The 15,499-nt window shown below is 35.9% G+C and overlaps 1 protein-coding gene across 4 annotated transcripts in view; it reads right to left on the reverse strand.

Moving 5' to 3' along the window:
- UTRN (utrophin) overlaps positions 1 to 15,499 on the reverse strand; it is a 383,489-nt gene that overhangs the window by 230,897 nt on the left and 137,093 nt on the right. For all 4 annotated transcript variants that reach the window (XM_026844327.1, XM_026844325.1, XM_026844323.1 and 1 more), the window contains exons 40-47: positions 14,086 to 14,277; positions 12,121 to 12,293; positions 7,976 to 8,126; positions 6,558 to 6,733; positions 5,305 to 5,440; positions 3,789 to 3,938; positions 2,509 to 2,596; positions 755 to 960 (exon numbers count right to left, since the gene is read on the reverse strand). In XM_026844327.1, the coding sequence (XP_026700128.1) occupies positions 755 to 960; positions 2,509 to 2,596; positions 3,789 to 3,938; positions 5,305 to 5,440; positions 6,558 to 6,733; positions 7,976 to 8,126; positions 12,121 to 12,293; positions 14,086 to 14,277 (1,272 nt within the window). The remainder of the gene's footprint in view (positions 1 to 754; positions 961 to 2,508; positions 2,597 to 3,788; positions 3,939 to 5,304; positions 5,441 to 6,557; positions 6,734 to 7,975; positions 8,127 to 12,120; positions 12,294 to 14,085; positions 14,278 to 15,499) is intronic.

Genomic DNA, 15,499 nt, shown 5'->3' on the forward strand with positions numbered 1-15,499 from the left:
GGGGGGGGGGGGGGGGAAGGCAGAGATGTAGAAGGGAACAAACAGGAAGGAATAATCAGACTATATATTGTATTTAAAAAGTAGTTCATTCACTGTGGCAACATACCAGAAGCCTGTATCACAAACATCACATTATTCTTTTAAATTCCAGATTATGTTAATCACCTACAGAAACAGTTTAGCACCCGTTTAGCCTGCAGTTTTACTCTACAGTCACTCATGTTAGTTGATATTAGGTCAAATAAAATGAACCCTAATGGTAGCCTACATCTTGCAAATACTGCCTTTAGTCATGGCTCAGCATAGCATTTACATCACAAGCATTTATGTTACATATTAATCATTTTAGCACATCTCTGGAAATCAGTTTAGTCTAACTACAACACAACAGAACTCATAAAAAAACCACTAAAGAGTGGATCATAAAGGTCACCCTCCAAGCAAATATGAAGCTTCTCCAAAGTCTTAAGCATAAGCTATCTATACATTCCCCAAAATATGTTATTTTCAGGATGTATTCTCTATATGTTTTATTTAAAATAAAAAAAATAGCAGTGCCTAGCTCACATAGGGACACAGAAATTAACAGGAAATAGTAGAGAGGAGAGTATAATAATGACAGCATTTAAAGTTTTATTTTCAAGTTATGCATTTACTGCAGTCAGTTTTGTTTTTTTTTAAACACGTGTCATTTCTTTACTGAATGTACAAGTTAAGCCAACTTTCCAATCCTAGTCTTCACAAAAACACATACTTTCATTCGTGCAATAGTCCGATTGATCTCTTCAGTATTTCCCACGGTGACTATGTTTGACTTGAGCATCTGGTCAATCAATACCAACCAGTCAGCCAGCTCAGTTGTAGTTTTATCCAGATCAGCAGGTGCCGAAAGTTCCAAAGCTTGCTGAGTCTGAACAGGAATTTCCAATGAAGAAGATACTAGCACCACCTTTTGGACATCTGAAACAGAGTTTGGGGGTTTTGTTAAAGAAAAAAGTCATGGCCACATGTGCAACTGTGGGAATTACGTGTAGTTCCTATAAATATGCAACAGCATCTACAGAGAAAGCACAGCAAAATTTGTATTTGAGGCATTTTAACCACCATAAACTACATAATTAAAAATTGCTTTTGATTTTTTTAAAAGGCTGTTAACAATTTCACTGCATGCTAAAGATTCACACAAACTATTCAGCCTAAATACAAAACAAACAAGAAGAGAACTTGCAAAGGCAAAATTACATTAAATCTAATGGACTGAAGTTAAACACTCTGACACAAAAGGGAATTGGCCCTTCTCAAGCATAAAAACCCCAATACTTTCATTCAAAATAAACGTCTAAAATTGTCTTCCTCGCTTTTGTATTATCTGGCGTAAAGGTCTTCCTTACTCTTGGCTCAGAATTCACTTAAGCACAGGTAAGTTGAGCTACTGCAATAAATGCTTCATGGACTTGACACACAACTGTCCTAAGAAGGGACAGATGCCAACTAGTTCAGCCCCATCCTTTCTATCCTTTTAACCTGATACTGCAAAGAAGTGAGGAATGAGCTGAACAGTGAAATTCACTCCAGAAGCTGTGTTTGGTTGTGTTCTAGTTCCAAGAATCAAGCTGTAGCATATTACACACTTGACTCAAGCAATGAAATACAGGAGCTTTACTTAAACAGCCTTTATGAAAGGAAAACAAGCTGAATTAAGGTTTTGAAAGGCTCAAACAAAAGTTAGTTTTTCTCCTTTAAATTTTGTTTACTGCTGATGAATTGGAAAAAAAAATACAGAATTAATATGCTGAAGTGCAGGCTGCAAATTCTTTCAGGTGTCTTTTTTACCTAGTTTTCTAAAGAGGTGACCTGGGCATCTTTATGCTCTGCATGCGCTGATCTTCCACCAACAACTTGAATAGACAGCCACTGTCAGTGTGATACTGATACAAGAACGTATCATATTTAGACAGCTTCCCCTACAACATTCAAGAAGATAAGTACCTAGCAGATGAGAAAGACCAAGCTATGTCCCTATTGAGCTGAAAGATGCAGAATGGCCTTCACTTATAGGACTGCAAAGAATCTGCATGCAGGAGATACTTTACAAATGATTAGCTGTAAAGAAAGCTTGCATTGGATCTTAATTACTAGAAGGTATGACCACAAGGCACAAATCCACAGGAAAACAGGCTGTCACAAACAGCTATTTTGTTTTTCATTCTGTACCTAGTACACAGGCTCCTGTTAAGGAGGCCTAAAGCTTTACTAAAACATTCCTCCATTTCAAAACTCGTAGGGGAACCCCAAAGGACTTGCCCAATCCTGAACTGCAGAGTGACTTTTTCCCTAACAACTCTCTCTTCCACAGTAACATGAAGGTAGCTCCAAGCACAGCAGTGAGCTTTTCTTATTTCCACTTATCTAAGTTCACAGGGAAGGTTTTCCTTTTTGGATTATTTTTGACCACAAACAGGATTAAACTCAATACAATTAAGCACAACGGAAGGATTGATCACTTACCTAAAGAAGGCTTTGTCTGCGTAACAAGACGAGACTGCCCAACGAATGCCTCCAGTTCTCTCACTCGGTCAGGCACTTCTCTGATCACCTACAGCCAAGAAGAGAGGAATAAAAACAGTAAACAACCTATACTAACAGCAAAGAAGTAATCGCTTATTAGAAGGCAAAATATTCTACACCACACTTGATACAATATGTCTCAGACATATTTCAATGAATTTTTTCTAGGTATAACTTAAAAACAATAAAACTGCCAAGAAGTACTCTGTTATTTCAATACATTCCAATGTCTTAACTAAATCTTGGAGAGAAATAAATGAATTGTTGTAGACAGGTTCTTTACATGTTTTTTACTGCCTAAGCATCAAAGCTATGACTCATTATTTGAGTACACTTTGAAGGAAAGACAACGCAAAGCGTGATTTGTGGTCAATGATAGAAAAGTAGAGAAATAGGGAACTAATTTAAGAAAAAAAAAAATCTTAACACTAAAACTCTATTGTAGTGAAGACAAATTTGCCCAATTTGCTTTTCAAAAGTTTTAAAAGGCAGTGATGGAAATGTATATAACAAATGGGGGGGGGGAGAGAATCCCCTTTTTCATAGCTGAGTAGGTAAAAACAGATCGTTTTTCTTTCCCTGAACTATCAAAAGCCCCTTCTGCCAATAAATTCTTACCTCCCTGATCTGTAACATAATCCAAAATAATTATATTCCTTTGTCAATTTGGTCTCCAGGCTCTGCTTGAAAAAAAAATTTGCGTTTTACACCAACCAGTGAGTTCTTTTCTTCTCATATACTTGCCAGTGAGAGTGAACACTAGAGCTTCTAATTTACAGCAGTTAGAAAGAATCCCAGACACACTTTATTAGATTTTCTCAGTAAGCTTTACTACAGCTTCTTTTGTTTTCCTCCTAACTGCAGCAAACATTTGGTCTTTCTATACAGCAAAGATTTGTTGTGACTCTCTCCATTTCAAATTAATATATTACTATATTTGCCTCAAGTAAGTGAAATATTTTTGATTCAAGCATTTAAAAGAAAGCCAATGTGAAAGACAATCAACAAAAAACCTAAGCTAAGTAAACTAACTCATTGGAAAAATATCCACCAATATTTTCACATAGACATGGATTAAGGCCCATTTCTTCAACATGTCTGCATGGCTTCCAAGACATTTTATGTACATGTCACAGATATAGGGGAAAAGGAAAAACCACCATTCCAAGTGCACCATTATATTTTCAGCTTCAGGTACCCAGTGCTGAAGAAATGCACACCTTATTCCACCTCACATTGAGAGACTGCAGGCAACTGGAAAGTTTGTCTTTTTCATGAAGATCAACATTTTTATCCAAAAGCACTTCAGGTTCAGTTCTGTTCAGCCATTCCAGTTTGTCTCTCTGTACTTCCATTTCTTCACTTAAGACCTAAAAGGGACAGAAGAGTTTTAGACTTCAGCAGAATGCATATGAGCTGAAGTAAAGGGCAGGGGGATAGAGAAGCTTTCCTTTAACTCCAATATTTAGACATTTCCCTGGAAATATATAACAGTAAAGCTTCTATTTTGGTTTTCATGCTCTATCTAGCAATTATTAAAACATTTATTCAAATATCAACTTTTATTGCTAACTGAAGAAAACCCTACAAAATTGCAAATAGCCAAAGTACCTATATGCTTTCTTATTCTCATCATCATATCTCTTCTCATTGTTCTTTCTTTGACTAGACAAAACAAGGTAAGCTCTGAGTTTCTTTGCAGATGAATTCTTCACCATCCTGAACAGACCAGCAATCTTACTCAGTACTGTTGTACTGCAAACTCACCTTTCCTTAATATACATAACCAAAATTGCACACACATTCCTGCTTTCACAGGGAGAATGGGTACTTAATAATGCTCTATCAGTGTTCCTCTAGCAAATTCTGCTCTTTCCCCTCATTCTAGTTCTACGTTTCACTTCAGACATCTATATTAAGGTAGATGACAAGAAAAATGAAACTTTCTCAACAGTCACACAGCAAATACACAACTGAGAGGAGTTAATTTGTTTAGATAAACACAACTGCAGCTACTTTACATTGTTTACACATATTTGTTGGAAGTTCAAGCCCTTCCACTTGACTTGGTCTAACAAAAGGTTGTTGGTTTTGTTGTTTGGGGTTTTTTTTAATTACTAATTTTTTTAAAATGAGCAAGCAGGTTTGTTGGATTGACTACTCCTTCCATTCTTTCAGGATTCCAGAAACATTCTTTCACACATCCCACAAATCAAAGATATTTCGTTGTCAAAGCCAGACACAAAATAAACAGGAAAAATGCACACATACATATGCACCCAACTTATTTGAAAATCCCAAACCCCTTGTAGTTTAAAAAGCAGGTTAAACCAAGTCTTACACATGTAATAAAGTATTAAAAAGCTGCCCAGTAAATGGGACAATGGTGCTTATTTACCAGTTTAAGCTTACCAGCTTTTTGTTAGTTTTGACAAAGTTGACTTGGGGACATCATCTCCAGTGAAATTCCACTTACTAAATTTTATTAGTACATAAATTTCTCACTTTTTGATACATAGCCACTATATTCTGGCTAGACTAAATAGTTAGCAACTCAACCCAATTTAGTTTTTTGAGATTACTTAACACAGGTAAGAAGCATCTCAAAGGTTTCCCACAATCATAATATTTCTTTGGCTGTTTATAATGTGAAAATTCACCTCCCCAAAAGCCATATCCTGATGCTTTGCACAAGACATAAATGTGTGTACACATATACACATTAATCAATCTTGCCTGTAATTCTTGCAAGTTTTCTTGATGGTTGAATGTAAATCTTGCGTCCAGAGCATTTTCTACATTTTCCAACCAGCAACGCAGCTCATCAAGCTTCTTTCTGTATTCTATCAGCTGCTGATTCTCTCCTTTTAGCCTGGAAAAGGAAAACAAAAAACCCACGTGAGTTTCTGCAGTGAACACCACACGTCAGTCCTGCATTACTTTTGATGCAACATAGTCATGTTTTTCAGCGGTTGGAGCGTTTAAAGGATTCATTTTGGTATTCAAAGGATTCTATCCTCGTTATTAAAATGCAAGAGACTTGCAAATACATACTGCCACCTTAAGAATAGATAAATTTCAGTTCTGAAGTCACAAAATCGACTTTTAAGTCTGCAGAAAACATTAAACGTAAGTGACAGTGATGACAACCTTTGGGCCTAATCATTGTAAGCCACTACAAGGCCACTGTTAGTGAAAGTATTAGAAATGTCCCTAAACCCTCTGAGGGAAGAATTTGCTAAATCACACAAGGCTTTATAAGAACTTCTCAAACTAAATAATTAAGAAAAATCTTATTACATTTCTAAATGTATCAGGAGTTAAAAAAACCCATACAATTATATTAATAGCCTCCAAAATATAACTATTTATTCCAGGGATTTATCCTTATACACTTTTTTAGCAGTTAGAACAGAGGAGAGACCTTAGATTCCCAGATATGCTGAAAATTCATATATTTATCTCAACCTTGCTCTTTGATCTTTTGAAATAAATTTAAGGCTACTTCAAGATGGATTTTAATTTTGTTCAGAAAATATCTAGTCAGATCAAATCATTGCAAACAGACCTAAAGATCTTACAGTACTGTGGGAATTCAAGAAAAATACAAATGTTTCAATTAGTGTATCTTTGACAATGCAAAAAAAGAAATCAAGGTAATGTACTTACAGTTCAGCTTCAGCCAGAGAAAGTAGCTGAGTATTCCTTCCTAAAAAGTCTAGCTTAGCAATTAAATCACTTTAAAAACAAAGTAGTTCTGTGGTTGTCATTTGGTGGGTTGTATTAAACACTCACTAAACAGTGAGCTGAAGGTGCATTTATGAGAAATTGCTTCTAGAAGACAGTTCAAAACACAGAGGTCTGGATGTCAGGAGAGTTCAGATTAATGACAGCGTGCAATAGAATGCATGAACTCTCCCAGAGTCTTCTAGATGAGATTCTCCTCATCGGATCTGGTCAGACATCCAAATTCCCCATTAACATATTACCTCTGTTGTCTGTCCATAACCTCCGCAGTGATTGCTTTCCAGCGTCTATTCAATCCTGCCAGCTTCTCCTGTAGGAAGCTCCCGTCTGTAGCAGACAGTTTCTGTATGATCCCTTCCCCAGTTCTGTTCAATACTGAAACACTGCTCTGATGACTGCTGACTCCCTCTTCAAGTTCCTGTCAGAAAAATAAAAGCCACACAATTTTATTACTGACCTAAAGTGACTTTGATCTGCAGCTCGTAATATGCAGGATGAATCCTGGGTGCATACTATTTTACTAAAACGGGCACTTATAGGCATCTTAAAATTGGATGCTGTTGATTTAAGTTATTAAGAGTCTGTTGTTGAATCTAGTTCAATTTTCTAATGAATGTCATAAAAAGATAATGACACAGAATAGGCTGCTGAATACTACTTAGGATCACAAGAAATCATTTAAACCCTCAGTGCTAGAATCCACACTCCTGTTTGATTTTTCCTCAATGTACAGCACTTTTTAGTAGTGCTAACAGATGGTATGACTTTTTTAACCAGTTCTTTTCATAACCTATGCTCCTATTTCTGTAATTTAATAGTATTTGAGCTAGGATAATTATAGCTGTACTGCCACGGTCACCAAACAATCTTACATTATTGTTAAAAATTTCTCTGCAATTATATCAGAAATAAGATGATTCAAGAAAGAGAAGGAAAATGTCACAGAAGAAAACTCCAAGCAGCAACAAGGATAAAATAAAAACTATATGTTAGGCAGAACATACCAAACTCTTTGATAACCACTACTGACAAAAGAAAAAAAAAATTCCGATCTTTAAAGTTATGTTTTATTCTCTTTATTTAAAAGGAAGCAAAGTAGTTTAGCTAAACAGAAAAGTCTGCTCTTCCATAATGATAAGCTAGAAAGACACCAGGGAATTAAATTCCAGAACTGAATCAAACCAAAGACATCTGCAATTGGAATCTTCACTTTTTCTAGACTGTTTACATAAGGCAGGATCTTACAAAATCATTAGTTTTAAAAAATAATTTGCTAAGTTATAACTGACCATTGTTGTGGTCCATTTTTTAATTGAGTAGAAAGTGAAATAATATGCTAGATTTCTTAACTGATTAACATATTTTTAAAGCTGTAATAAAACTTATAAATCAACAAATATGCCAACAGTTGAACTGTCAAATTATCTCAAACCCATCCCTACTAAGAGTCATCATAAAACCTCATACTATAAGCAGGAGTTAAGCTCTTCCAAGAATCATTTTAAACTACAGTTGAAAAAGAAATCTGAACAGCTACCACTTGTAAAGTGAAATTTCACAGCCTCATTTCAAACCTGTATGTCTATACAGAAAACTAGAATTTTAGACAGAAACATAGACTTTCTCCAGCTTGCTCATTTTTTGCACAAATCATACATACCTGCTGATGCAGCCTGGCTGTCTGCAGCTCCAGGCTGCCATCTGGACCACGGGCATCAGCTAGTAACACTTCAGCTTCCGTTATCCAGTGGGAGAGGTCATTGAGATCACAGTGGAACTGCCTCCATGCCTCAATCGCTCTATCAAAGCAACTGTTTGAAAACAAAGCATTGAAAATTATCCAAGTCGTTTTGGTGAAAAGGCTACAATTCCTACTCCAGTGAGAAGAAACTTGCTTTGCAGAACAGAAAGGCTTTATGGTTAGCCAGTACAGGAGGCTTCCTAACACAGTAGCAGCTGGTAAAAGTCAACAGCACAGACTCATTAACTTCCAGCTGAAGGAAAAAGGGGTAGTCCTAAGTAAACTTTGTTTCTATCACTTAAAAAATAAAGATTGATCGGCTGCATCAAATTGCTCTGCAGAACCCTTTTTTTCTTTATTATAAAATGGTTCAGATGTCAAATAGTGGGGAACATGAAATATGATTAATTGCTCAGATTTTTTTAATTCAGAAACCATGAAGTGCTGGTGCCTGGAATTTAATAAGTGAAGGTGATTTTGATTATACAGAACTGACTGTATTAACAGTGGGCCCGCAGAAGTAGGTCTTATATAATTTAATCACACAATAATTTACCAGGCATTTAATTATCATCTTTGCAGCCTCAAATTAAGGTGTAGCTTAACTTGAAGAGCAACACTTTCTAAAATGGAATAGGCTGAATTACAAGTCAGAAGGTTGTTTTTCACTAAAATCAGAGTTCTACTATGTTAACAAACTAACAAAAACAGCCCATGAATATTAAATAAGAAAAACATGTCAGACAGAGAGAATGGCTCACTTTCTATTTGCTGATTGCTAACTCTATGTCAGCGTTATAAAAGCATTATGAAAGAAATAGGACAAATATCTCAAACGACACAAGACTGGACACAAACAACATGAAATCTACATAAATGCCAACACACTGGACAGCATCCCATTCCAAACTAATAGTCTTTTTAAAGGCATAGAAGGCCAGGTCTCCTGTTAATCATAGGACCCTCTAATGTGACAGAGGAAAGATCTCATCTGCAGCCCATTTTTGTCTTAAACAATTCCAGCAAAGACTCCAGGGTTTCTACATATATACATACAGATGCAATCTGAAATTAGCAGCATAACATCAAAGATATCTGAAACCAAGCTTTAAAGAGCTACCATTGCATCTATTTTCTTCACTAATTAAATTCAACAATCCCAGAGTTCCTAGTGAGATTATTTTCATCAAAATTATCTCATTTTTATCAACACCCATATTTCTTGGTACATACAGGGCTTTTTTGATATTATTTTTCATGGCCCAATTCCAATAAAGACAAAAGCCTTGAAAATCTCTACTTAAATTTTTCTGACCTTACCTCTTCGTTCTACCATTTCAGTTTCCTGCACGCAACTCAATTCAACACAATAGACCAACCTGTAGACTACCCCAAATCTCAATCTCCTTTTATTTCTCAGGTACATTTCAGTCTAACTGAACATAGTGTTTCACAATACTATCTCATTATACATTTAATAAGAAGATATATTCTAAGCACTTTAAATATTTTTAAAGATTAATTTTATTGGCTTCCTTCAAAATGTAAGTTGGGAGGGGGAGTTCTGAACACATGACTTTTTCAGAATCCAGAATTTTAGAACATTAGAGGAAAACACTTTGAGATTCAAAGCTTTAACTACTGACATCTCTGTTATGAGTCTACAGTTCCATCAGCATTTTGAGCAATGAAACAAAGTTTCACTCCAGTTTTGAGTCAGATGCACATGCTACTGTTTCGCTACAGCCTGCCTCAGCTCAAAGATATAAGTAGCAAAGTCCGGTCACTACAGCACCAAGACTTGGCTACTCCTTGCCTCCTCCACAGGAATCTGCTTGCTTCCAAACCACAGCTCATTCCTAAATCATCAATACTTTTAGTACTGGGGGCAAGTCCACAGCAGAAGGAGCAGAACTAGCAAACCAGCACCGTTACAAACAGCTCAGCGAAGCATTAGGCCCATACATACACACATACAAAATTTTACTTTGCACATATGTTCAAGACAAACTGAAACCAAGTGGATATAGTTGAACACTTAGAAGCTTTGCTAACTTTAATTCAACTTTTAATTCAACTTGATTTGGCTGTATCAGAGCTTTTATCAAAGTTTCCACTACTTAGCTGGTAGTCAATGTCAAAATCATTACTACCTCTGAGAACTAGATCAGTATTTTGCCACAGACTTCAGATGCTGTTTCTCCTAATTCTGTCAAAATCTTTACCCAGTTCAGAAATAGAAAAAAGCCAGATTGTTAAGGATTTAAGAGTCTCCTATAGTCATCTTCCTTATATTTAGGGTAACACCAGGAAACTCAAGAATAAACTTGGTTAAAAAAAAAATCTTCTTGGCAACACAAAATAATGCCAAAATACAGTGGTTTAATATTGATACTAATATTGTCTTCATTAAAGTAATTATTCTATTAAAATTGCAGCACTTGACCATAATCAGGAAGCTACATTCCATGTAGCCTAAACTGCATGTCCAGTAGTTCCTTTTGTATGAAAATCACAGCCAATATTATTCTTCTTAAGATGCAGAGCTTTAGAAACTTTAATGAAGTTCAAGATTAATTTGTATTCAATGAACCAACTGAAGAGCTAATCTGTTGCATTTTGACAGCTAATCATGAACATTGAACTCACTCTTCAATATGCTTATCCTTTTCAATAGGAAGACTAGGTTTCTGGCTAAGCCTGTCTACTTGTGAATTCAAATTTAAGTACTAAATGAAATTCAAACTTACAAAGGTATAATATTAGATAAAGTTTTTCAAATAAGTTAAGGGGGGAAAAAATAACTAAATCTTTGCATGCATCACACCTATGACGACAATAAAATAGATGCAGGCGTGTAAACACAGATGAGCACTAGATTCTGGAGCAGTTATCTCCTAAACACAGGCAGCTAGCAAGAGTACAAAAAGTGGTACCCTAGGTGGCACCACTATATGTTTTCAGATTTTAAAAAGTAAAACAGCAGTTCCTCCTGTGTTATTAGGAATCTTGATGCTTCACCAATCCAGAATTTCCAGAAGTTTACTTTGACAATACCACCGACCAATTTTTAACACTCCTACATACGCACCAGTACTCAGAAAAAGTTGAAAACATCAGCTTATGTAATGCACACTCTTCCTAAAAACATATCTTTAAAATATACTACCAAATGTGTTTGATACCAGATTTCTGGTGCTACAAGGCAAGTGGACGTGGCTAGACATCACTTTATGCTCTCTAAAACTTCTGCATGAACCTTGTATCACCATTAAAGAACAAATACTGTAAAAGCAAATTAACTACAGCATGAGCCTTTGCATTGAATTTTAAGTTTCATAAAATAATTTTCAGTCATTAAGGGCTTTTTTTACATAACAGCAATCTCATCGTCTACTGCTATTTGCAGTGTCAGTACCTTCAAGCTTAGTGATAACTTCCTGAACACATATTTTGATATTTTCACCAATTCCAACTTAAAATGCCTTTGACACACTTCAAGTTTGATTACATGGCATTTATTATTATTATTATTATTATTATTATTATTATTATTATTATTAACACGTTTAAAACCAAACAATACCAATAAGGCATTTTCAGTTTAGAATATCTTCTGTAAGGGGTGGGGGGTGGGGAAATCAAAGCTTGGTTTAACTTGCATTTACCACCCTACCCCCTGCACGCACACTTTTTTGGCGTAAGTGAAATTACAGCTATTTGATATATGTGGAAAGGAAACAGGAAATACATTTTTCTTAAGCACCAATTTCAATATTCTCTTGTTCTCTCAGCCATAGAATTTGTGTAAAACAAAATGTTTATGTTTTATAAACAAAATATTCTATTTTATAAATTAGAAACAATCAGCTTCATAAAACCACTCAAACTACAATTTGCATGTTAAGTATTTCAGCATTCAAAATACTGGCAATACTGTACAATACTAACATATTAAAGCTGATTACTCTTGATCATCATTAGGGTACATTTGTAAAACACTTATATTTAAGTACATAAGATATTTACCACATGTTCACAGAAACCAAACATCCTTGACTTACCACTTACGATCATTGTACATTCTATTAATTCTGTCCCACTCTGCATTCAACTGGGTTAGTGCATCTCCTATTTGTATCGCCTCAGGTCCAGATGCTTCTAATATAACATCAGGCTGCTTCTCATGTATGACTGCAATTTGATCCCCAAGTTTATCCAAAATATCTTTTATGTTCTGCAAGCACAGTAATGACACAAGCTGTTAATAAAGTCAACACCAGCAGGAAATGAAGAAATAAATAGACCAAAAACTAATCTCTTCAAAATATAGTTCCAAAATTCAGTATCCACAATAAGATCATGACCATCAGCAGTTTACAGATTAAATCAGTTTTAGCAACTAACTGAATAGTCCATGACACCTTTTGAAGCATGTGCCCTCCTCAGCATTTTTATGAAGAGGATGATATACTTTATATATCCAATCTGTTCCTGAAGTAAAGGGGCACACCATACTTCTCAGAAGACCAGTATTGTCGTTATTAAACAAATCTGCCCATGTCATGAAGACACTGTACATAATACATGTACATAATACACACTCATGTAAAAAATGAGCCACAAAACATGACTTTATTATGCTTCACGTGATCTCCCATATGCACAGAACTGCAAAAGCATAGGCTACATGGAAGTTTTAGATTTAAATGACAAAGTTAAATCAATCTATCTCAAATAGCATTGAACTATGATGCAAAAATAACTTTAAAGCAGACGCTGTTCTAAGACTGCCTTGGTATCCAGAGGACAAACAGTCCATGCAAACAGTGGAATTTACTTATTTTTAATTTAAAACAGTAATACTTCTAAATTCTATGCTCTGCTATTTGCTTCTTCTGAAAACATCCTTAGAAAATATACTTCAAACTCAGACTTGCACCAAAATGAGGTATTTTAAGCTAATCTTCACATAAACACTCCTAATTGTACTCAGAGCACAGCAGAGTACACAAGGACAAGATAATCTCATCAGCAAAACAGGAGTCACCCACTTTGTCATTTCCCTATTGCTTTTGAAAACTATGCCAAAAAACAAATACAAAAAATGAAAGCATGTATACAGCATAAAAAAAAAGCAGGTAAAAAAAATGGACTGTAAAGCTTTTAAATGACCTGTATAACAGCTAAAGAAACAGCTGATTAGCTCCTGGTGAGAGGTAAAGTCTGACTTGTCCCAACTATAAGAACACACAGACCCCACTATGCTTCTCAACCCACAGATGTACATCTACACTGCACCACACCATGTGCAATTCCCAGCTCCATAAGATGTTTTATGTGGAAATCTCTGTATCATGCTCCTTTGCACACTCAAAATTAACGATGACTCAGATTTCTACATACTTAACTGACATTTGATAGCAGGATTCAGTATTTTCAAACCTTCTTAATCCGTTTATGAAGAAGTGCAAATCCTTATCTACTTACTCATCATTAATTGCACAAGTAAACCCACTAGCTGACAATGAGAAGTGGGAGCTTAAAATTGAGCACATACTGATGCTTTGCTAATCAGAACAGGTACTGTTGTCTTGTGGCCTCATATATAGCTTCATACAAGTGAAGAATTACCCTTTTTCCCTCTTCCCATGTGAATAATTATTTTCACACGACACAGAACAGCATCTGCATTAATGAGACCAAGCAGGAACATAAAGAGATTAGCTTTATGATTTATCTACATATTATGTAGACTATGTGACAAAACCACAAGTTTCTCCAACAAAAGAAGTTAAGCCCTTCTCCCACAACCCCCACCCAGCTTCCATGCTGCTCCCCTTTGTTTCCAGATTCCGCAAAGAAAGAAAAATTAACCATGAAACTGTCTCATTATTTAATTTCAGTGCATATTGATCCAGTATATACTGAGAAAACAACACAAATACAGCTGTACAGTCGTTAAGGTGGCCTTCTTTCTTTGACCATTCCCTTCTTCCCTCTCAGTATAACGCTTAGATACGCAGTACCTTCAGTGAATCTTCCTGAGCTGAAAAATCCTCATAGATGCCAGTGTTCAGCTCCGGTGAATTCAGCAGCAGCTCAACATCAGCCATGGCCAGCAAGACTTTGTTGATTTCAACCAAATATTCAGCTGAAAAAGGTAAGGTCCTAACTCCTGGGGCATGGTGACCTTTTAACCTCTGCTGGACAGGGATTGCCTAAAAACATGAAAGTTCATTTTATATTTCAAAGAACAAACAATTTTATGAAAAAGTCCTAAATCAGTAGATTATATTCAGAATAAGTACTTTTCTACATTAAAGGACAAAACAAACCCCTTTCTAGCAAAGTTACATGAATCCAGAAAGCTGCAAGTCCTTCAGAGAACTGTTTTTACATTTATAAAAAAAGTCAGAAAACAGTAGATACCATGCTTCACAATGACCCTGTATTACACTTTATTAAAACTCTGGGGGAGTGGGAAGGGTACTGCTGTTTCTCTCACCTTGACGCCTTCTCCATTTCCAGAAATTACACTTCTTGATCAAGTCTGTACCTAGTTCTGATTACAGCCCACTGTGGCCTTCCTTCATCATCAAGGACTCCCAGAAGTCACCAATTTACTGAAGCAGCCTTTTCCCTCTCCACATTCTTTTCAATAAACATCCCCACTCACATTTCCCAACCATTTTTTTTTTTAAAAATAGTGCTCCACCAGTACCACTGTATACATTTTTTAGCAATAAGAGACACTAACTCCTCAAGAGCTTGGCAACTGTTATCTGCTCTGGCTGTAACACCAGACTATCTAGCCAAGTACCATGTTAGCATGTTAGCAGATAAGAAAGCAAGAAGAATAATTTAATGCAGCTTTCTCTTGGATCATAAAGGATGTCCTGGATCTGAAGCACTAGGAAGCCAGCTGCAAGAAGCTATACTCTGCCATGCCTGGCAAATGTATCAGAGGCAGGTGAAGCAGATACTCTGAAGACTGAAAACAGATTTTTGCTGAAAAGGTTTCTCGTCCAACAGGATTCTGTTACCATCTCTGAAAACAGCCCAGTTCTTCAAATCTTTAAATGAAAAACTAATTTTTCACTAATTAAAACTAATTACTAAGAATTCAAGTAACTTCTAAGTCACCATCCTGCACCCAGTGAATCTGAGGCAGACACTTGACTGCATGATTTACTAACAGCTGAGAATACACTTAAGAGTGTGAAGAATAAACATATGTTCACCTGTGATTTCAGGCAGTGAATTTTACTTTGCAATTAGTCCAGGCTTGATGCACACATGCAAATCACTAGCACAGCTGACAACCACTAAAATATTAAGCCCCACTAACAAAGTTGTTTGCAAATACCTGTCTGTAGCTTCCTCCTCATGTTTCTGAGCATTTCAAGGATGTCACCCAGATTAACGAGAATCCAACATACA

This window comes from Athene cunicularia (assembly GCF_003259725.1).
Source record: "Athene cunicularia isolate RWA chromosome 3 unlocalized genomic scaffold, athCun1 chr3_part1, whole genome shotgun sequence".
NCBI classification, from domain to species: Eukaryota; Metazoa; Chordata; class Aves; order Strigiformes; family Strigidae; genus Athene; species Athene cunicularia.